This window comes from Scatophagus argus, chromosome 13 (genome assembly GCF_020382885.2).
Source record: "Scatophagus argus isolate fScaArg1 chromosome 13, fScaArg1.pri, whole genome shotgun sequence".
NCBI lineage: Eukaryota > Metazoa > Chordata > Actinopteri > Scatophagidae > Scatophagus > Scatophagus argus.
The window spans coordinates 23,674,949-23,698,621 of record NC_058505.1 but is presented as its reverse complement, the minus strand read 5'-3'; the positions used below and the strand labels follow the sequence as shown (position 1 = coordinate 23,698,621).

General features: G+C 42.7%; 1 protein-coding gene across 2 annotated transcripts in view; it reads right to left on the bottom strand.

The window, feature by feature from the left end:
- Nucleotides 1–2,162: 2,162 nt before the first annotated feature.
- Nucleotides 2,163–23,673, bottom strand: part of LOC124068997 (epidermal retinol dehydrogenase 2-like) — a 53,440-nt gene continuing 31,929 nt past the window's right edge. The window contains exon 7 of one of the 2 annotated variants that reach the window (XM_046407644.1): nt 2,163–5,932. In XM_046407644.1, the coding sequence (XP_046263600.1) occupies nt 5,836–5,932 (97 nt within the window). In that variant the 3' untranslated portion in view covers nt 2,163–5,835. Of the gene's footprint in view, nt 5,933–17,720; nt 17,845–23,673 lie in introns of those variants that run through there. The other variant, XM_046407645.1, reaches the window with a different exon arrangement.

Sequence of the window (23,673 nt, the reverse complement as noted above, 5' to 3'; positions counted from 1 at the left end):
ATGAAACATGGCACATGGACTCAAACATAAAACATGGAAACACAAGAAACGTGACACATGGATTCAAAAACAAAAGGACAGAAAACCAGGACGTGACTGAAACCTGAACTTAAAACATGAAAACACATGAGAGAGAAACATGAAACATGGCACGTGGACTACCAAAAAACAAAGCATAACCAAAAACACCAGGCATGACATCATAACATTTTGAACAATTACTTGGTAACAAAAATGATGATGTTGATTCTTATCCAGATAACTTGGTTCTTCATCAGGTCCTATGATCCATTATTTTACGTCACTAACTGTGTGTCCAGTTTTCCTGATAGTTTTGTGTTAAATTGAAAAGTTTGATTTGGTAATCTTGGATTAAGTTATACTGAATAACAATGTGCTCTTAATTGTAAACATAAGGGTTGAAACCATGATCAGCACTCATGCTCAAATTGATCATGGGCCTGGATATGTTTTAAAAGGGTGTGTGTGTGTGTCTGTCTGTGTGTGTCTTCAACCATACTATGATCTCCAGTGCAGCTCAATAATTAAATAAACAAGTTTTTTCAGAGTTCAATGCAGATTATGTTTTATTCCCAAAAATCAGGTCTTAAGTGAGAAAAGCACCTTCTCTTAGACTACCTCAAAGCTTTTGTTGGTTACATCAAAGAACACAGTTATTGTTCTTTTTTAAATGTCTTACTTCCCCATCAATTTCTTTTCTATTGAAAGTGGTCAACCTTATCCATGAAAGTTATACTCTCTTTATTTCTAAAACTGTCCTATCAAAGATTTCCAGGAGGATTCACACTGACTAGTCTCAGACAGTTATTTTCTATCTCTCAAATTCTCTGTCTCAAAAAAAAATCTAACAATTTTTTAACATTGTTATTTAATCATTTTGCATCGTTTTATGTGATTTTGATTAGACATTCTTGAAGTTTTTTCACAATATATTCCCCCATTTCTATCTTTTAAATTACACTAACCTCATGCTTGAAGAAACACACATAAAAATCACAATTACACAGATCACCCAGGTAATAAATCATGAATAACATGTAATAGTATTACTCAGTCTCAACTATCATGTGATGCTGTCAAGTCACTGTATCTTGTAATTTTTTAATCACTTATTTACTGCACATTATTGATCAGCAGAATGGATGTAGGTATTTGCTCTCTGTGCCTGTTCTCTTTTTTTTTCAAATCCATAGTAGCCATTATTGTCACACTTATAATAAAGAAAATGGATATATTGCCTCTCATGTCACACACCATTTTCCTAACAGGATGCCATGATTCTGACTGTGCCAGAACACTATTACTCTTCCATCATGCTAATCCTCTAGTATGCTGGCTGGTGAAGGGATACAAGCAGACCATAGTGGTTGTTCAATCCCTCCCCTGCTATACTCAGGAGGCCGGCAATTGTGATGCCTTCAGTGAGGCCAATGCACACCTCTTAATGAATGCCAATAGTTTTGATTAAAAGTAACCAAGTCTGAAAAATCTGGTCTCACTAATCCTGTCTGTGTCCCCAGTGTTTTGTTGTGTGGTGTTTAATAAAGTCTCTCTCTCAGGTGATATGCTTAGTCTAGTGGCTGCTGATGCAGTCTCTGTCCTCATCCTCAGCATGTTGCCTTCCAGGTGCTCTGGTGCTGGGGAGGCCTCCTGGCTCCACGGCTCTTCTGGCTTGGAACCGCTGTGAGCAGTGGATCTGCTGCCCACAGAAGTGTCTTTAACAACCACTTCTGAGGTTAGTACTTCACCCCACATGGTAAACTTCAGTCCTAATTAGTAGCAACGAGTGCACGTAAAGTAGGTGTAAGGAACTCACCTCACAGATGCAGAAAGAGTAGCTAACTTGCTCTGCACCTTCCCAAGAGGAAGAAGGGCCCATTCCTCTTCACCATGTAGGCGCTGTTACCCCTCTGCCGACTTGCTGAAGAGATTAGCCGCTGGTAGCAGTTAACTAGCGCTATGGACCTGGAATCTCATCTGGATCATGAGGACTCATGCACACCACTTCACGCTGTTGAGCACTCCTCCTGTTGTGTCTGTTCCCTCTTACTCTTTCTCCTTGCTAACCAACATGTTCTTACGCTTACACTGTCTGGGGTGTTTAGATAGTCATGAAAGAAAACAGTTGTTGGTAAACACAGTTTGTTTGGAAATTACCGCACTGTTTTTATTTATGTTTTATGTTTGTGGAGTCAGGGTTGCATAGGTAACACACAAAGGTCACAAGCTGAACAAGATTTGCAATACACAACACACAGAAAATTGAATTAGTAAAATGTATTTATCAGAATTTTCAATATTAAATTAAAATTCCAGGCTGTTTACATTCAAATACTATGAGAAAGCTCTGAAAACATGAACGTGCTGAAATGTACCTTAAGATGCAATAAAATAATCTCTACATTCCTATACATGTTGGCTATCAGTTTTAATTATATATATATATATATCACATCACAGTTATAACAAAAAGCTAGGTCCTTGATAGATATACAGACATACACCAGTCAGCCATGACATTATGACCACTGACAGTGTGAGAATCTCTTGTGATCTCTCTGTGTTATCTGATCCAACAGAAGCTACTGTATCTCAAACTGCTCGAAAAATTCATGTTTGTTCTGACAGAAACACACAGTGCATCACAGTTCATATGGGGCTGCAAAGCCATAGGCCAGTCAGATGCCCATGCAACCTGTGTCCACCCTCAAAAGCGCCTACGGTATGCAGGTTAGCATCAGAAGTGGACCTCAGAGCATTGGAAGAAGGTGGCCTGGTCTAAACAATTACATTTTCTTTTCCATTGTTGTGATGAACAGGGGCGTGTGTCTGGTGGGAAACCTTGGGTCTTGCCAATCGTGTGGATCTTACTTTGACATGCACCACCTACCTAAACATTGTTCCTGACCAAGTACACCCCTTCATGGAAACTGTATCCTGTTGGTGGGGGCCTCTGTCAGCAGTATAATGTACCCTGTCACACAGCAAGAACGGTCTCATGAACACACCAACAAGTTTGAGGTGCTCACTTGGCGTCCGAATCTCAGTCCAATCAAGCAACTGTGGGATGTGCTGGGAAAAAAAGTCAGCTCCAAGGAGGTCCCACCTCTCAACTTATAGGACTTAAAGGATATGCTACTGACAGCTTGGGCCCAGATACCGTAGCATTCTGAAGTCTAGCGGAGTGCATGACTCAACAGGTCCAGGCTGTTTTGGCAGCAAAAGGGGGACCTGCTGAATATTAGGCAGATGGTTATAATGTTATGGTTGACTGGTATATAACATGATCATTACAGACTTAGTTATCAAGAACATTTATAAGCATACAGATGGTAGTAAATGCTTATTAGATGTCATGATAGAACCATAAACATGAAAATAATTAGACTTCAAAATATACACCCACAACTTAAAAAATTACTTACATTATACCTGAGTTTTGAGAATGCTTCATGACGTGAAATGATCACCTTAACTTTTCTGTCAACCTGCTGAATATGGCAAGTGGCACCTACATTGTAATGTACAAGCTCCCTGTGGCTTTGTGGTCAAATGGTAAAACAGCAGGCATTTAAGTAATGTTAAAGCACAGCTGTGAGTAAACTGTTGAGTAAACAATTTTTAAGCTTTTCAAATTAGCATCAACTAGATTACCTCAAGTACATACAAGTACCAAGGTGTTTTCAGATTGTACATAAAAGTTTATTTTGGAGGCAACATGATTTCATGTATAATCAATGAAAACCCTACAGTGCATCGGGATTCACACCGCTTCGCTTTTTTCACATTTTGTCTCATTCCAAAATGGATTAAATTTAATTTCTCCCTCAAGATTCTACACAAAGTACTTCAAAATGAAAAAGTGAAACAAGTTTGCTTGAATTTTTTGCAAATGTATTAAAAATTAAAAACAAGTATTCACACCCTTGCCATGACACTCAAAATGGAGCTCAGGTGCATCCTGTTTCCATTAATCATCCTTAAGAGGTTACTACAACTTGAGTTGAGTCCACCTGTGGTAAATTCAGCTGATTGGGCATGATCCGAAAAGGCACACACCTAGCTATATAAGCCCTCACAGTTGACAGTACACGTCAGAGCACAAACCAAGCCATGAAGTCAAAGGAATTGTCTATAGATCTCTAAGACAGGATTGTGTCGAGGCACAGATCTGGGGAAAGGTACAGAAAGATTTCTGCTGCATTAAAGGTCCCAAAGAGCACAGCAGCCTCCATAGTCCGTAAGTGGAAGAAGTTTGGAACCACCAAGACTCTTCCAAGAGCTGGCCACCCAACTAAACTGAGCGCTTGAGGTAGAAGGGCCTTAGTCATGGAGGTGACCAAGAACCCAGTGGTCACTCAGACAGAGCTCCATCGTTGCTCTATGGAGAGGGGAGAACCTTCAAGAAGTAAGCGTCATGTCTGGAGGTAACCAGGCTTCAGGACAATTCTGTGAATGTCCTCAAGTGGCTCAGCGAGAGCCCAGACTTGAGCATCTCTGGAGAGATCTGAAAATGGCCATGTACCGACGCTCCCCATACAACCTGAGGGAGTTTGAGAGGTTCTGTACTGAAGAGTGGGAGAAACTGTCCAAAAATAGGAGTGCCAAGCTTGTAGGATCATACTCAAAAATACTTGAGGCTGTAATTGCTGCCAAAGGGGCTTCAACAAAGAAAAAAACAAATACTTATGTACATGTTATATGTTTGTTTCTTTCATTTTTAATAAATTTGCGAAAAAGTCAAGCAAACATGTTTATGGGGTATTTTGTGTAGAATTTTGAGGGAAAAAATGAATTTAATCAAATTTGGAATGAGACTGTAACATAACAAAATATGCAAAAAGCAAAGCGGTGTGAATACTTTCTGGATGCACTGTAGGTGTATACATATGTAGAGCTATCCAGTGCAAATTCAGGCAATCACAAATTTGTTATGTACCTAGTATGTTGATAGCTAATTACAGCTACTGTTTTACCAGTCAATAAATGCAATGACTTTCTTCTATATTAACAGAAAAAGGACTTTTTAATTTTGGTTCTTGTTTACCCACACACTAACACATTTGTTTGCAAGGCGCTGGCTTGCCCATCTTGCTCAAGGACACATTAGTGGGAGTAGCTGGGAACTGAACTATCAAAATGGAATTATGGATGACCAGCTCTACCTTCTGGAGCCACATCTGCCATATTTGCTGCTTGTGAATAAAGATGGCCTACATCAATCAACCTTTCAAACTCACAACAAGATGGAAATTCAATTCAAAAACACACAAAAGGTCTGAAACGTCTGGACCACTGGCTACAAAACTATTTAAATTGAGGTATCTTTTAGAAGGGTAGAAGGGTGTTTCTGAGTATGAGCATCTGTTTTGAAGTAATGGGAGTTATGGCATTTTGGGTTTGTTGATGATCTGGTATTTGTTGTTTAAGGACAGATGACATAGCTGACACAATTTTCACAATGTACAGAGAGCACATTGGGTATTTCATAATTCATCAGGAGTCCTATTGCCTGCTAATCTAAAATAAATTTTCTCTTCAACCACAAATTATTAATGAGATCATATTTAATTTTCACTAATGATAATGTAACTTAAAAACAAATGCGATAAGGATATTAATATTATAAGACAAATGTCAGCTCAGTATTTGTATTCAAGTGTGAACTGAAATGAGGGAGGCATTAAAGTCTGTCGCTGCTGCCCCACTTTATTATTATACCAATACACTAGGAAGATTAAAAAGGAAATAGGTACTGATGCGGATGGCTTTAATAAATGTCATCCGTCATTTCTTATTCTTCTATCTCTTCATTCACTCCTGTTTTCTGAAGCGCCCCCTGAACGTGTCCATAAGATTGAATGCTCCCAGATACTGGCCCAGCAGAATGGCCTGCTTCATGGAGAGGATGCTGTGGAGAGAAATACAACAAATAAATCAGGTGGCCATCAGAACGTTTTGGCTGAATCTCATGTCTTCCAGTTTTCAGATTAGTTGAGGTAAGGAGTTAGGTTTAAATTTGAAAACAACTTCAGAAGCATGATAAGACTCGGCCTAGTTTAACTTTGGACTTGAGTTTTAAAATTAAAAATTATAGTACAGTAAGGTTGTGTCTGTACTTCTAAGACAGGGACTAATCCTCAAACATGTTTATTTTTTTCTAAATGTGATTAATGTGGGTCCTAGCAGTCTCACAAAAGGTGAAATGGAGATCATCTGAGTGCAATGTGTCTCAAGTGACTGTAGAATAAAGACACCTGTGTCTGGATGGGCCAGAAATTGGTTTATCAGCACTCTTAGCTACAAATTCATCTTGAAGACAAAATAACACTCCAAGCAACTCAAAGAAAAGGTTAGTGAAAAATATCAGTCAGGAGATGGATATCAAAAATACAAGTCACTGAACATCCCCTAGAGTTCATTTAAATCCAACATTAAGAATTGGAAGGAATATGGCACATCTGTAGATCTGCCTACAGCAGGCAGTCCTCACAAACTGAGTGGCTGTGCAAGAAGGCGACTAGTGAGGGAGGCTACCAAGACATCTATGACTACTGAAGGGGTTAAAAGTTTCAGCAGTTAAGATGACAGTCACTCTGCATAAAACAACTGCTGCCTGGGTCCATTACCAGCCAAAGATTTACAGGAGAAAGCCACTGTTGGAGAAAGCTCATATTAAATCATGACTAGAGTTTGCCCAAAGCCATCATGCTTTTTGGACATTGGACTATAAGCTATGTTTAGTGGACACCAAACACTGCCCATCACCACAAACACACCATCTCTACTGTGAAGCAAGGTGGTAGCAGCATAATGCTGTGGAGAAGCTTCTCAGCAGCAGGTGCTGGAAGGCTTGTAAAGGTACAGGGTAAAAATGTACGCAGCAAAATACAGGGAAATCCTCAAGGTGATTCAGTCTGCAAGAGTACTAAAATTTGGGGGAGTATTTATTTTCCAGCAAGACAATGACCTGAAGCATACAGCAAAAGCTAGATAGAGACCTATTTACACAGACTCAGTGCTGTGATTGTGACCAAAGGCTGTCATGAAATAGCTTTAGTTGTGAACTGGCACTATATAAATAAACTGAACTGAACTGAATTAAAGAAAACATAAAAGCCAAATTATATTGACTATGATTCCATCTATAAAAGCACTGAAATGGAAAAACATCCAATTGGATGAATACTTTTTATAGGCACAATAATTGTCTCAATCACGGTCATCTGCTGCTATATCTCTCTCTTCTCTCAGTATGTGTCATGGGAACTCAATTTGAGATGTAACCACAATTTTAATCAGTGAGTAATGGCCCAATTCTGCATTTCTCTCTACTCTCTCGCTCTCTCTCCATCATCTGATGCTGTATTTCAAAAGAACAGGAGTATGATGCACAAAGAGCTCCTACAACAGGCATTTTCAACCATTATTTTCAGTCAAGTTACCACTTCCTCCTATTTGGAAAAATCCATAAAGAATGAACTGTTTAGTTTTTGCAAATATAGTATCAATTATATATAAGAAATGAAAATAAATCTACTAATACCTGTTCGTTTTTCTCAAAGGGGAGAAGGTTTTGCCCATAAAGCGTGAGCAAATTGCTAATTGGTTAGTAAAGGATTTACAACTAGCAACATTACTTTACAACATCACTAGGCTAACTTCAATTACCATTACATGAACATAACCACAATAATATGGTTTTGGTTTTAGTACATGATAGTCCTTATGTATTTTCCTAACAATAGCTACAGCAGACGTGTGGTTAAAGCAAAACAAAAACTTGAATTATATCTATTGTCTCTACTGCTTATACTGAAAACATAATAAAACATTTTCTTTACCTTACAATTTGGGGAACCAGTTCCATACGCCCCCACTCATTTTGGACTACCTCGCAAACACCCCCTACATAACTGGAAGTTCTGAGAGTGGGAGTTCTTCTCCTGTTAGAAATTCTTTGCTAGAAACTGTCTTCGCAAGTAAGCAATTCCGCTTCACAACCGTGGCGCTGTGACAAAAGCATGCTTGAATCCTCACGGCTGCATAGTCTACGATCATGGAGCAGTCAATTTTTGAGACTTCGGAGGTGAGGACAGGCTGACCACCCCCTATTGATCGGTCACTTGTGTTTGATTGCTGACAATGTCAAAGTCAGATTATTGGTCTGACAGAACTATCTGCGATCAGAACTATCTTGCCATTTTGTCCCCTCTAAATGCACATTTAGATATACAATTATATATACAATAAATACAGCTTGAGAGCCATATATAGCAATTTATCACCCAAGATGAAAAGCTAAATACATTAGTCTATGTAGCTAACATTCACCCTGTTATTGTGTTGTGTATCCATGTTTTATAAACACTCTGGCTCAGGTTAATGCTCAGGAGGAGGAATTGGTGCTATACATCTCTAAATGTCACTGTAGATCAGAAGCTTAGTGATGTATGATGTGAGCTGTTGAATTGAAGACTCTCTTTTCCCTCTTGTCCTATAGCGATGCTGTTGTCATCATCATGCAGATGCTGTAGACACTCTCATCTCAACTATACTTACTACTTACTATACTTACTACCACTTACATCTCAATATGGTTGGACAATGCTATGCATGGGGCGGCATGGTGGTGCAGTGGTTAGCACTGTTGCCTGAATCCCGGTCTGGGCCCTTCTATGTGGAGTTTGCATGTTCTCCCTGTGCCTGCATGGGTTTTCCCGGGTACTCCGGCTTCCTCCCACAATACCAAAAACATGCACATTAGGTTAATTGGCTACTCTAAATTGCCCCTAGGTGTGAGTGTGAGAGTGTGTGGTTGTCTGTCTTTGTGTGTTGGCCCTGCGATTGACTGGCGACCAGTCCAGGTGGGCCTCTCGCCTGTAGTCAGCTGGGATAGGCTCCAGCCCCCCCATGACCCTGACGGATAAGCAGTATAGAAAATGGGTGGATGGATGGATGCTATGCTTTTGACTTGCATATAAGGGCAGAAATTCCTACAGAAACACAGAAATCTTCTGGTAAGAATTACCAAAATAGTGTAAACTACAAAGCTGTCTATATATTTAGAATGTGATGTCATCATCTATATAGCGCAAGTGCATAATGGTGCAGGAGAGAGCTGGTGGAATCTTCTGAGTTGAGATGAGAGCATCTGCAGCACACGTTCAGAAGGAAATGATGACAGCAGCGTCACAATAGGAGATGTGTGGGAAAAGAGGGTTTTCAATTCAACTACTCACATTATAACGTCACTAAACTGCAGTGAGAGCATAAATGTGCCCTGGGAGGATGATTTTCCGCTTGATGAATTACTGAATTATGCGCTCAAATCATTTTAAACTTGAACAAGACTACACTTAACTGACCAATGGTGTGACTGTATCACTCAGTGATCAATGGTGTAAGTTCATGACTCAGTCAAGTAAGTTTTGCACTCATGGGGCTTTCCCTGCTTTGCCGTAGTAGTGATGGGAATTCTGTTTTTAGAGAGTCAGATCATTTGGCTCAGCAACAAGAGCTGGCTCGTTGGGTTCTTCATTTAGTGCCACTTTTGGCTTTCATAATTCAGCCAGATTTAGTAATATTGTGATGTATGATTGGTATCACCTAAATTTTTCATTGCAACTAAACTAAATCTTATCATTTCTGTAACACCATATTTTACATTATGTTTGATATAAACATCTTAAATAATGTAAAAACATCAAACAAGATAACACATATGAAATTAACATTTTATTTATGTTGTGGAGGCAACACACGCTCGGGTCTTCATTTGTGAATCATAATAGGATCCTATTTTTAGTGTGGTATTAAGTTTTATTTTTATTAAAAATAAGAAACAAAAAAAGCTTTCAAACATGAGCTGCTACAAATAGCTGACTGACATTTCACAACTGACACATTACTATGGTTTAGTAAAGTGACAGCCCCATATCAAAGAGACAGGTATTCTACTCTGGTAATAGGCAGCTCTATAGTGTGAAGCTGCCAATAATGTATATATTTTAAAATTCTGGCTAAGGATAAGGATAAATACAGTAAGACTGTAATACATGTCGGCGGTAATGTCACTTGGCTGTGCCAGTAGGAGGTCACTGAAATTAATGTTGAGTCTCTGTGTACATTTGCAAAAAAACTGTGTTGGACTTCGCAGTTTCCTCTGGACCCCTACTCAATCTGACCAGTAATGAAATGTTTAGCCCCATGTCAAAGTCAAAGTCAAAGTCAAAGTGTACTTTATTGTCAAAGATCTATGTAACAGGGGTTAGCACAGAAAATTGAAATTTCGTTTGACCAGTCTCCAATGTGCAGTTAAAAACTAAAAACTAAAACTAAACATGTAGGTAAGACAGTGACAATAATTACACACACACGCACACACACCCATACACATACACCCAAACAAACACACACAGTGTGCAGTAAAAGGACAACATACTGATACAACCATGTACAATAAATACACACACACACACACAGTCACAGCAGCAGAAGTACAGTCAATGGACATACATGTATGTGCAGTAGTGTAGATGCAGTATGTAAGGTGCAAAGAGTAAAGTGCGAGTGACATGTCATGGAGTGTTCATCAGTGTGTTGATGAGTCTGATGGCTTGTGGAAAGAAGCTGTTTCTCAGTCTGCTTGTGCGGCACCGCATGTTGCGGTAGCGCCTCCCTGATGGTAGTAGGGAGAACAGTTTATGTGCTGGGTGAGTGGGGTCTTTGATGATGGTCATTGCTCTTCTGGAACAGTGTGAGGTGTAGAGGTCCTGAATGGCTGGTAGTGGTGATCTGATGATCTTTTCTGCAGTCCTCACCACCCTCTGCAGTGCCTTCTTGTCTGCAGCTAGACAGCTGCCGTGCCAGACAGAGAGGCTGCTGGTCAGGACGCTCTCAATCGCACCCCTGTAGAAGATGGTGAGTGCAAATGTGGGGAGGTCAGCTCTTCTCATCCTCCGCAGGAAATGGAGTCGTGCCTGTGCTTTTTTGACCAGGGAGGTGGTGTTTGTGGTCCATGTGAGGTCTTCTGTGATGTGCACTCCAAGGAACTTTGTGCTTTTCACAGACTCCACAGCACTGCCATTGATGAAGAGTGGGATGTGTGTTGGTTGTTTTTTCCTGAAGTCCACAGTTATTTCTTTTGTTTTGTTGACGTTGAGTGACAGGTTGTTCCTCTCACACCAGTTGATGAGTTGGTGTACCTCCTCCCTGTATGCTGAGTCGTCGTCGTCACTGATGAGGCCCACCACTGTTGTGTCGTCAGCAAATTTGATGATGTGATTTGTTGCAGATCTGGCACAGCAATCATGGGTCATCAGTGTGAACAGCAGAGGAGAAAGCACACATCCTTGTGGCACCCCAGTGTTTATGATGGTGGTCGCTGAGGAGTTGTTTCCGACTCTGACTGTCTGCGGTCTGTTTGTGAGGAAGTCCAGCAGCCAGTTGCACAGTGGAGTGTTGATGCCTATTTCACTGAGCTTGTTCACCAGATGTTGGGGGATGACAGTGTTGAACGTGGAGCTGAAGTCGATGAACAGCATCCGTGCGTGACTGTTTTTGTTCTCCAGGTGAGCCATGCAGAGGTGGAGTGCTGTTGCTATGGCGTCATCAGTGGAGCGTTTGGGGAGGTATGCAAATTGATATGGGTCCAGAGTAGTGGGGAGTGTGGATGTAATGTGGGCCTTTACTAGTCTTTCAAAGCACTTCATCATGATGGGAGTGAGTGCTATGGGTCTGTAGTCGTTTAGTGATGATGCTGGTGACTTCTTTGGTAGTGGTACAATGGTGGTGGCTTTGAAGCTTGCTGGTATGGAGGCTTGGTTCAGAGAGGTGTTGTAGATGTCTGTGAGGACGTCAGTGAGTGAGTCTGCACAGTCTCTGCGCACACGGCCGGGAATGTTGTCTGGACCTGCAGCTTTTCTGGGGTTCACCTTGAGTAGGGTCCTCCTCACGTCCGCTCGGTCCAGTTGAAGTGTTATGTTGTCTGGGCTGACGGGGGCTTTTGTAGGTGTTGTTTTGTTATTTTCTTCAAACCGGCTGAAGAAGGTGTTAAGTGTTAAGTGTCATTATTCAACCACCACTTGCTGTTGAGATGGTGTGCAGCAAACGATGTGGGCTTTGTAGACAACTGGCAGACCTTCTGGGGAAAACCTAGTTTGATTAGGATGGTATTCATTCCACATGTCACACTGTGGTGAGGTATTGTCTTGTCTTGGTTTTATGTCTCGTCACTTCCTGTTTTATTTTGAAAAGTAACTCTCCTCTCGTTTCAGGTCACTTGCCCTTCCTCATGTCTTCAGTCTGATTGTCTTCCCAATCACCCGATTGTTTCCACCTGGTTCCCATCATCCTCATGTGTTCAAATAGTCTGCGTTTCCCTTGTCTTGTGCCAGTGTGTTTTGTCTGTCAACAATCACTCCAGCTCTTGTTCAAGCCACAGCTCTAGTCTTTGTATGTACCTTGTGCCATGTTCTATTCTTGCCTCTGTTCCAGAGTGATTTTTTGTTGTAGATTTCATAGATTAGGATTTAGCCATAGAGTAGTGTCTGGTTTTGTTCTTAGGTTTTTTTCTTCCTCCGATGTTTGTTTTCATAGATAGTTATCCTCTGCTTAGAGTGATTTTTTGTTCTTAGTAGTCTTTTTCTTCCTGTGTTATTTTATTCCTCCTGTTGGAGAGATTGTCTGTTATAGTAGTAGTTTTTTGTCGCTCTGTGTGAGGTTTATTAGGGCTGAGCTTGGAAAATAAACTCAGTCCTCTATCACCATCTCTGCATCTGAGTCCTGCGTGAGCCGAACCTGACCGTACACACTGGACCCAGAATGGACTCATGTCTTTTACTCATAGCAGCCAAGATCAAAACTGATGAGTGTAGAATTAACAGTCTTCTGAGTCTGGCAAGGACTCTAACATCATGGAGGAACCACACTAAACTGCTGCAGCAGCCCTTTGAAAGTAAGTAAACATTCCACAGGTCAGTGCCTTTGGTAGTGTCAACAATAAGAATTAATTTCACAAACTGATACTAATGGAACAATACATAGTAAATAGGCTTTTTAAATAATTTCTTGGAGGCAGAATTTTGCATCTCTTTCTAAATCAGTCCCTCTTGGCAGCTTCTGGATGACTAACAATCCTCTGACTAACAATGCATGTTTAATAATGCAAGAAGGAGCAGAGACAAAGCTGGTTAATCCAACAACACATTATTAAAATACAATGGCTTTTATGTAAAATGAACTGAGGTGACAGGCAAGGCACTATCTCCATTTGTGTGAGCTATGTTTCGAAGACGAAAAGCTTTCTAATAGAGTATAATGGCTCTGTCCTCAGACAAATGGACCAGAAAAAGAATAAAGAACAATGAGAGTGATCATCTCCAGAAAGTTTTCTTATCAAAAGAAATCAAAGTGCAAAAAAACTCATCTGACAGACCAAGGCTTTTAGGAAGCTATCTTACTGCAAATATATACATTTTAATAATTTCAGTTCAAATTCAGGTGATGAGAGATGCACACCACCTACCTTTTACCAGAGTTAGTGCAGTTTCCCATGTGTTGCTTTACAGGAAATGAAAGCACAAAAACTTATATCTAATTAACTCTAACTCTTAATTACTGACAGTGATCAAAAACTAAAATGTGTTAAACTAAAAGTTAAAGACAAAACAGGCCAAAAATGTTTTTCAGTACAGTCTACCAGGTGACCACAGGTGACTTCACTTTGACACAATTCATAGTTCACTGTCGTGTAGTCCAGCAACGCAAACCTTGCTATAAAATTAAATTCCATATAGTTCAACTTGATGGTTATCTTTACTAGGTACCAAAGAACCAGTGATCATGAAAATTAATACACGGCCAGAAGTTGGGTTTGCTGACATTTATATGTAAATAATAACATCAATTTCTTGTTCAATATATCTGCAAAGTCAGTTGTGTTTTTTGTGTGGTGGTGGCCCTGAAGCTGAAAATTACTTTGTAGCTCTTGATAAATATTGTCTAAATATTGTCCTTGTTCTGTGTATTTTTACAGTTGGCACTTGTAGTGTCTTCAGAACTCTCATCTTGATTGATGATTGATCTTGTCCTCTTCACCATTTGTGCAGAGGATCATATCTGCTACAAAATCCAGCTAGTGACCTGAGAAGTTGTCCAAAATATCATCTGCCTGTGTATGTCAGGTGATGTCACCAATTTAATCACTATATCTAACTTACAGCACCTTCTCCCATGTATGCCAGCAAGACTAACAGTGTCCAACTTCAACAAACCAGATGTGAATTAAAAAAAATACACCTGCAGTTGTATTTTAAAAACTAAAGATTTTTGAAAACAAGCATCTTAAGACACCTCAAAAAGGAAAAGAGGTCATATCTTCATATGTTGCTTAATATATAGCCATATCTATAAACCTCACTGAAATGCATGGAAAATAATGGTAATGGAGCAACATTTCTTATAATTTCTCCATAATTAATTCTGCTCAAGTCTATCTGGTCAAACAGCATAATTGTTTTAATGTGATCAAAGGAACCTGCACTTACACTAGTGTTTTGTGAAAAATGACAAAATGAAATATACCTTGTGACTAATGAAATACGTAATACAGGAATGGCTGTATCTGTACCTTTGACGATGGTTCAGAAGAAGAGCAGGTTGTCCACCAATTGAAAGGTTGGTGGTTTATTAGTTTGGGTTGCACGTCAAAGTGACCTTGGGTAAGATATTTAGCCACAAATTACTCTAAATGGTTGCTCCATCTGTGTATGAGTACATGTGTGCATTGCTGAGCTCAGAAATATCATGGGATGCTTTGGATGGAAGGAATACATGACAGCCTCTGTTATCAGTGTATGAATCAGCAAATGTATATAAATTCTATACCCTACATAAATTCAAGTTCCCCTACCATTTAAAAAATGTGAAATGCTTTGTACCACCGGATTAAAAACAACTTCAGTAATTCCTGCTTTGATCATGTGTAAGTCTGATATCTGCCATGTCAAGCAAATGTTGACACAGTGTTTCAGACAAAATAAATACATTTTTCTTTTCACTTATGAAATATATTTGCTAGTCACTAATGGTTACCTGACAATGCTATCGAGCTAGCCGGATGCCACACACTCCGGGTAGACAGAGCGGCAGATGACTCCGGTAAGACTAGAGGAGGAGGACTGTGCATTTATATTAATAAATCTTGGTGTACAGACTCTGTCATTATTGAGAGGCACTGCTCAGCTGACATCGAATTTCTCGTGGTTAAGTGTAGACCGTTCTATCTGCCAAGGGAGTTCACTTCCACTGTTATAACTGCTGCTTATATCCCCCCCAGACGCTAATGCTAAGCTGGCTATGAACCAACTTTATGCAGCCATTAGCAAACAACAGACTGTTCACCCAGAGGCTGCCTTTATAGTTGCCGGTGATTTTAATCACTCAAACTTGAAGACAGTACTTCCAAAATTCCACCAGCATGTTTCCTGCAACACAAGAGGAAACAAAACTTTGGACCATGTCTACACAAACATTCCTGGGGCTTACACCGCGACCCCTCTCCTCCACCTTGGACAGTCAGACCGTCTCTCTTTGTTTCTTATCCCAAAGTACTCGCCACTTATCCAACGTGTGAAGCCATCAACCAAAACCATCAAAGTGTGGCCAGAAGGGACAGACCATGTACTCCAGAGCAGGTTTCAAAACACAGACTGGAGTATGTTTGCTGCTCAGGCTACCTGTGGCTCTCACACAGACATTGATACATACACCTCCTCTGTACTGGACTATATCAACACCACCATTGACAGTGTCACAACAGAGAAGCAGATCACCATGTACCCAAATCAGAAGCCATGGATGAACAAGGAGGTTTGGCTCCTGCTGAAAGCCCGCAACACTGCCTTCGGATTAGGTGATGCACAGGCCTACAGCATATCCAGGGCTAATCTGAGGAGGGGCATCAAAAAGGCCAAGCACTGCTACAAGCTAAAGGTAGAGGAGCACTTCTCCAACTCTGATCCGAGGCGCATGTGGCAGGGCATCCAGGTCATCACTACAAAACAGGTAATTCGACCATGACAGCCACAGATGTTTCCTTTCTGAATGAGTTAAATGACTTTTATGCTCGTTTTGACAGGGACAACACTGAAACGGCCACCAACACCAGACTCTCAGCAGACCACCAGCCCCTCACCCTCACCTCCACAGACGTCTGCGCCGCACTGAGTAGGACCAACGCACACAAGGCTGCCGGCCCGGACGGCATCGCTGGTCATGTGCTAAAAGCATGCGCGGAGCAGCTCGCCGGGGTCTTTACGGACATCTTCAACCTGTCCCTTGCCCAAGCAGCTGTGCCAACATGCCTCAAAACCACCTCCATTGTACCAGTCCCAAAACACTCCAGCCCAACATGCCTGAATGACTACCGTCCAGTTGCACTCACACCCATTGTCATGAAGTGCTTTGAGCGGCTAGTTCTGTCACACCTTAAGAGCTAACTCCCACCCACACTGGACCCACATCAGTTTGCCTACCGCAGCAATAGGAGTACAGAGGATGCAATTTCCACAGCACTGCACTCTGTGCTCACACACCTGGACAATAACAACACATATGCACGGATGCTGTTTGTTGACTTCAGCTCAGCATTCAACACCGTCAGACCCTCCAAGTTAATCACCAAACTTGGAGACCTGGGTATCAACACCTCCCTCTGCTACTGGATCAGAGACTTCTTGACCAACAGACCGCAGCATGTTAGGTCAGGCAACATCTGTTCCTCCACCATCACACTCAACACAGGCGTACCACAGGGCTGTGTGCTGAGCCCATTCCTCTACTCCCTCTTCACCCATGACTGTAGGCCTGCACATGGATCCAATTCCATCATCAAATTTGCTGATGACACCACAGTTATTGGCCTCATCAGCAATGATGATGAGACAGCCTACAGGGAGGAGGTACAGCACCTGGCCACATGGTGTGCAGACAATAACCTGCAATATCCTAACCTTGTGGACTTCAGGAGGGAGAGAGGAGGCACGCATGCCCCCATACACATCAACGGGATGATGGTTGAACGTGTCTCCAGCTTCAAGTTCCTGGGGACCTGCATCTCAGAGGACCTGACCTGGACCACCAACACCTCCAGCCTTGTGAAGAAGGCTCACCAGTGCCTCTTTTTCCTGAGGACACTCAAGAAACACCACCTGTCCTCAGCCATCCTGGTGAACTTTTACCGCTGTGCAACTGAAAGAATCCTGACCAGCTGTGTCACAGTATGGTATGGGAACTGCTTGGTTGCAGACCGCAAGGCGCTACAGCGAGTGGTGAAAACCGCCCAGCGCATCACAGGGACTCCACTTCCAGCCCTTGAAGACATCCAGAGGAAACGCTGTCTGCGTCGAGCTCGCAGCATCCTCAAGGACTCCTCCCACCCTGCTCGTGGTCTATTTACACTCTTGCCGTCTGGCAGGCGCGCTTCAGGAGCCTCAAGGCCAGGACCAGCAGGCTGAGCAACAGCTTCTTCCCCAGGGCTGTCTCCTCACTGAACTCAGCCCCCTACTAACACCCCCACCCTACACCACACTCCACTACACCACCCTATCCTAACTGAGTACTACGAACTGGACTGGTTGCCTGTCAATCTGTTCTAATGGCCTGTGTTGATAGATCTATCTCACTGAAACCCAACATGTAACAGAATGTGAAAGCAGTCCCTTTATAAAATATGAAACACAGTATCAGAATTCACAAGCTGCTTTGGGATTCCTCCCTGTATTCAAATACAGCAGTGATGAGGGATGGCCTTTGTGACTCCTGGTGGCAGAAAAAAGAACAGAATGTTGACTTTATCTAGTTAATGCAGGATTGCTGCTTCAGTGTGGGAGATTCACCTAACCATAAATGCTTTCACATTAATAACTATGACAAGTATACTGAGCTCTAGCTTTTCTCATGGCAATGTAATAATTTCATTTAAACAAGGGAACCTGCAGTTTTTCTGTTGTCAGTGTGTGGCCAGAAGCTCAGACTATTTTCCAGGTATGAAATGATTTTTCTACATTAGAATTGCCAGTAGTAGCTCAAGCTACAGCTGAGGGTAAAAAACTTGAATGAATCAGAATCAGAATCAGAATTCCTTTATTAATCCCTGGAGGGAAATTCTTGTTTTTACAGACATTGCACATGCAGTATTCCCGACCAAGAAAGGAGAAAAGTGCAGAATATAAAAATAAGATAAACAAAAAACTAAAATCTCAAGTCTCAAGTACAGGTATTTACAAAAAACTGTATTCAAATTTTTTTAAGAAAATTTAAAAATACAGGTATGTACATGTGTAAAAGAGCCAATATGTACATTGTATATACAAGTGAGTGTGTCCGTCACAGTGCTGAGTTTAACAGTTTGATGGCGACAGGCAGGAATGATTTCCTGTGTCGCTCTGTGGTGCATCGTGGCAGTATGAGTCTGTTGCTGAACGAGCTCCTGTAGCCGATCAGCACATCGTGGAGAGGGTGCGAGGGAAAGTCCAGTATAGTTCTTATTTTGGACAACATCCTCCTCTCAGACACCACTGTCAGAGAGTCCAGTTCCTCTCCCACAACATGGCTGGCCTTCTTGATGAGTCTATTGAGTCTGTTAGTGTCCCTCACCTTCAGGCAGCTGCCCCAGCAGGCAACGGCATATGTGATGGCACTGGACACCACCGACTCATAGAACATCCTCAGCATCGTCCTGCAGATGTTGAAGGACCTCAACCGCCTCAGAAAGTAGAGGCGGCTCTGGCCCTTTCTGTAGACCATGTCCACGTTCTTGCACCAGTCCAGTTTGTGGTCTAAGTACACCCCCAGGTATTTGTACTCCTCCACCACCTCCACAGTGTCCCCTTTGATGTTGATAGGGGTCACTGGAACCTTAGTCCTCCTCAGGTCCACCACCAGTTCCTTGGTCTTTGTCACATTGAGCTGTAGGTGGTTTTTCCCGCTCCATGTGACAAAGTTGTCCACTACCGTCCTGTACTCTCTCTCATCCCCCCCAGTAATACACCCAACCACTGCAGAGTCATCAGAAAATTTCTGAAGATGGCAGGACTCTGTGCAGTGCGTAAAGTCTGTGGTGTAGATCTTGAAGAGGAAGGGAGAGAGGACAGTCCCCTGTGGAGCCCCGGTGTTGCTGATCACTTCATCTGACAGGCAGCACTTCAGGCGTACATACTGCGCGGTCTGCCCGTCAGATAGTCTGCGATCCAGGACACCAGTGGGGCATCCACCTGCATCGCTGTCAGCTTCTCAGCCAGCAGAGCCGGCCTGATGGTGTCAAACGCACTCGAGAAATCGAAGAACGTGATTCTCACAGTGCTTGCCGGCTTGTCTAGGTGAGTGTAGACTCTGTTCAGCAGGTAGATGATGGCATCGTCCACTCCAAGGCGGGGCTGGTAGGCGAACTGAAGGGGATCCTGAAGTGGTTGGACCATGGGCCGGAGCTGTTCCAGGACGAGTCTTTCCAGGGTCTTCATGATGTGTGACGTCAGGGCCACAGGCCTGTAGTCCTTGGGGTCGCTGGGACGCGGCGTCTTCGGGACAGGAACGAGGCATGACGTCTTCCACACCACGGGGACCCTCTGAAGACTCAGACTCAGGTTGAAGACATGATGGAGTACTCCGCTTAGCTGGGGGGCACAGGCTTTCAGGACCCTGGGGCTCACACCATCTGGGCCTGCAGCTTTGCCTGCACGGAGTCTCTGCAGCTGTCTTCTCACCTGGTCAGCTGTGAAGGTCATCGTTGGGGTGATGGGTGGGGGAGGAGTGCTTGTGGTACCCAGGTGAGAGTGGTCCACCCAGGCATCTGGGGACGAGGTGTGAGCGAGGCCATCCACATGGAATGTGGGTGGAGGGAGAGAGGCTGGAGTGGCTGGTTGCTGCAACCGTACTGCTGAGGAGTCGTTTGAAGTGTGAATTGGGGTCCCTGTGTCGAATCTGTTAAAAAACTGATTCAGCTCGTTTGCCCGTTCCACACTGCCATCGCTGTTTGGCCCGTAACCTGTGATGGACCTCATGCCACTCCACACCTCTCTCGTGTTGTTCTGCTGGAGTTTCCACTCCAGCTTCCTCCAGTACCTCTCCTTTGCCTCCCTGATCTTTATTCTCAGGGTGCGCTGAATAGCTCTCACCTCCTCCCTATTGCCTGCTCTGAAAGCCCTCTTCTTGTTGTTGAGGATGGCTTTGATGTCCTTGGTTACCCACGGCTTGTTGTTGGGGTAACACTTTACCGTTGTGGTTGGGACAATGGTGTCCACACAGAAGTTTATGTAGGCAGTGATGCACTCAGTGAGCCCATCAATGTCCTGGCCGTGGGGCTCACAGAGTGCCTGCCAGTCTGTCACCTCAAAACAGCCCTGGAGTGTCTCATTCGCCTCGTCTGTCCATCTCCTCACAGTCCTTGAAGTTGCAGGCAGACGCTTTACGAGAGGCACATAGCAGGGGGAGAGGTGGATCAGGTTGTGATCTGACCTGCCTAGTGGGGGGAGGGAGGAAGAGCTGTAACAATCCTTTGCATTAGCATACAGCAGATCCATTGTTCTTCCCTCTCTGGTAGGACAGTTCACAAACTGAGTGAAAGTGGGGAGTGTTTTGTCCGGGTTAGTATGGTTGAAATCACCCGAGATTGCAATGAATGCACTCGGGTGCTGAGTCTGTATCCGGGCTATTGCAGAGTGAATAGTGTCACATGTCCTGCTGGGGTTTGCAGAGGGGGGAACATAAACAGTCACCATGACAACATGTGAAAACTCCCTGGGCAAGTAATATGGACGTAGTCCAACGGCACACAGTTCCACATCCGGGCTGCAGATGCGCTCCTTCACCGTGATGTGAGCTGGATTACACCACCGGTTGTTGACGAGCACGGCAAGCCCCCCCCCTTTGTGCTTACCGCTGGTAGCGCAGTCTCTGTCCGCACGGACCGTATGGAAGCCCGTTACTGTCGCATTTTCATCGGGTATGTCTTGGTGCAGCTATGTCTCTGTAAAGCACATCAAACTGCACTCCCGGTATTCCCTCTGACTCTGAGACAGTGCCGTCAGTTCGTCCATCTTATTCCCGAGTGACCTCACATTTCCCATGACGATAGAGGGGAGACACGGCTTAAACTTCCTAGTCATAAGCCTCCGCTGTTTCAAAGCTTCCCTCTTCCTCCGTAACTTTTTATTTCCCCTGCATCCCCTGTGACTTTTAATCCAGCATTCAGCAGGGATTTCTCTCGGTGTTTTCCCTGGAGTGGTGGCCGAGTGTAAAAAAAAGTGAAAAGTGTAGTTCAGCGATGAACAAAAACACCAAAAAGACCCACAACTTTCCTGGTGTGTGGTAGATAGAAGACAGTGTAGTCCAGAGTAAAAAAGAAAGTAAAGGAGTCGCGAATAATAATAAAATAGTAGAAAAACAGTGAGAAAGATCGGGAGCGTCTGTAACAGGCTGCACACGTATCGACGCATGCGCACTGTATGAATCCATCCATTTAGAATCCATTCATTTAGAATTGATCCTCCATGATGCTAGTCCTCAGTCTATTACACATCTGCACATAAAACAGTGGTTGAAATCACACTGTTGTGGGTGGTGTGTATCTGTGACTTGTGATTTAGTCAACATCAGCTAAGAAAAACAGCTCCTGACAGGAACATCATTCTTCATAAGCTGTATCTAGCCAGATACTTGTATCATAGTGACACCCACTGTAGATTGAGAGCAGTCAGCTGATTTACATCTTTTATTATGTCTCTGTTTGTTGTTTCTGATGGTGGTTATGTATTCAAGTTCTGTATTTTGACACTTTTTAAAATAATTTTTTGGTCTTTTTGCTTTTTATTCGGATAGGATAGCTGAAGATATGACAGGAAAGAAGGGCAGAGAGAGGGGATGACACGCAGCAAAGAAGGCACAGGCAGGAGTCGAATCTGTGGCCATTGTAGAGGACAGACAACTTCAATACATGGGTTGCCAACTGAACTACAGGGGCGCCCTTTTTTTCGCAAAGATATTTTTATTGATGTTTTTGTCCCAAATAAATGATACAGTTATATAACAGTTGACAGGAGGTTTGTAAAATATACAGTCAACTCAGGTCGAGAACAATAATCTTGTCCATGCACAGTAGTTAAAAAAATACACTAAGAAAAACAACAACAACAACAAAAAAAACCTTATCTAACCCACCCAACATTACCGAGCCAGACTTTTAACAGGAAAGAATCAGCAGTGCAAACAGTCAATTGTACTTCATTCCTGGAGTAATACAAGTAACAGCTGGAATTTAGATTCCAATCTAAGAAGGTAAAAACAAAAGACAAAACAAAATAAAGAAATATAAATTATGAACCCACACACCGGCCAAAAGGCATCTGAGAGAAGGCCAATTTATACACTTGCTACAATACAATTGCTGATTTAAAGACAGAGTAAAGTGCGAGCAAGGGATCCAGTCCCTAGCTTGTTTGAAGGTTACGGAAGTATTCCAGAAAAGGTCCCCATAGTTTTTGAAACTTTTCTTTGGAGTTACAAATTGAGTAATGTATTTTTTTTCAGGTCTAAACAAGACATGACATCTCAGCCACTGAGTGTGGGTGGGTGGGGCAGCATCCCTCCACCCCAGCAATATTGCACGTCTGGCCAAGAGAGAGGAAAAAGACAGTCAGAGGGTTCAGTTCCACGTCAAAGCCGACAATTAGGAATAAAGTTTAGAAGACTTCCCTCTAGTATTTCTCCAAGCTAGGACATGTCCAGAACTTGTGAATAAATGAAGCCTCCTCTCTCTTACATTTGTCCCAACAGGGATCTACATCTGGGTAAAAGTGAACCAATTTTGATTTCGATATATGGGCCCTGTGTACCACTTTGAATTGCAACAAGCAATGTCGGGCACATCAGACAAGGTGAGATTCAGATCTTGCCCCCATGCGCTTTTAATGTTGTTGAGTGGGGCCTGTCTTATACCTAGCAGTTTATTGTAGATAATGGAGATCAGACCCTTGCGTGATGGTTGTAGATTGAGAAGTGCATGGGCAATGCGCACATCAAGCCTTTGAGGGAAGTTTGGTATCTGACAGCGGAGGAAACGCCTTATCTGTAGATAGCTGAAAAAGTGAGACTTTGGAAGACAAAACTTTTCAGACAGTTGTTCGAATGATGCAAAACTAATATCAGTAAACAGATCACTGAAATGCTCAATACCCAGTCTCTGCTATTCCAGAAATGTTGGGTCCAGTAAGGAGGGTTCAAAGAGATAGTTGGCAGAAATGAGGCTTGAGAGGCAAAAATCAAGGAGGCCAAAGTGTCTCCTGAACTGAACCCACACTCTCAACATGTGTCTGACAACTGGACTGTCTATGGATTTATTTGGTGGGAAAGGGAGTGGAGATCCAAGAAGTGCTGGAATGGAAAAGTTTTTAGCAGAACCCAATTCCATTGCCACCCAAGAAGGGCAGTCAGATCGATTATGAAAATATGACCAAAAAAGAACCAAAAAGACAGCGGATATTGGCTGCCCAATAATAAAAACAAAAATTAGGCAGTGCCATACAACCTTCTCTTTTAGACTTCTGGAGATGGGCCTTACTAAGCTGAGGGTGCTTGCCCTTTCATATATAAAAT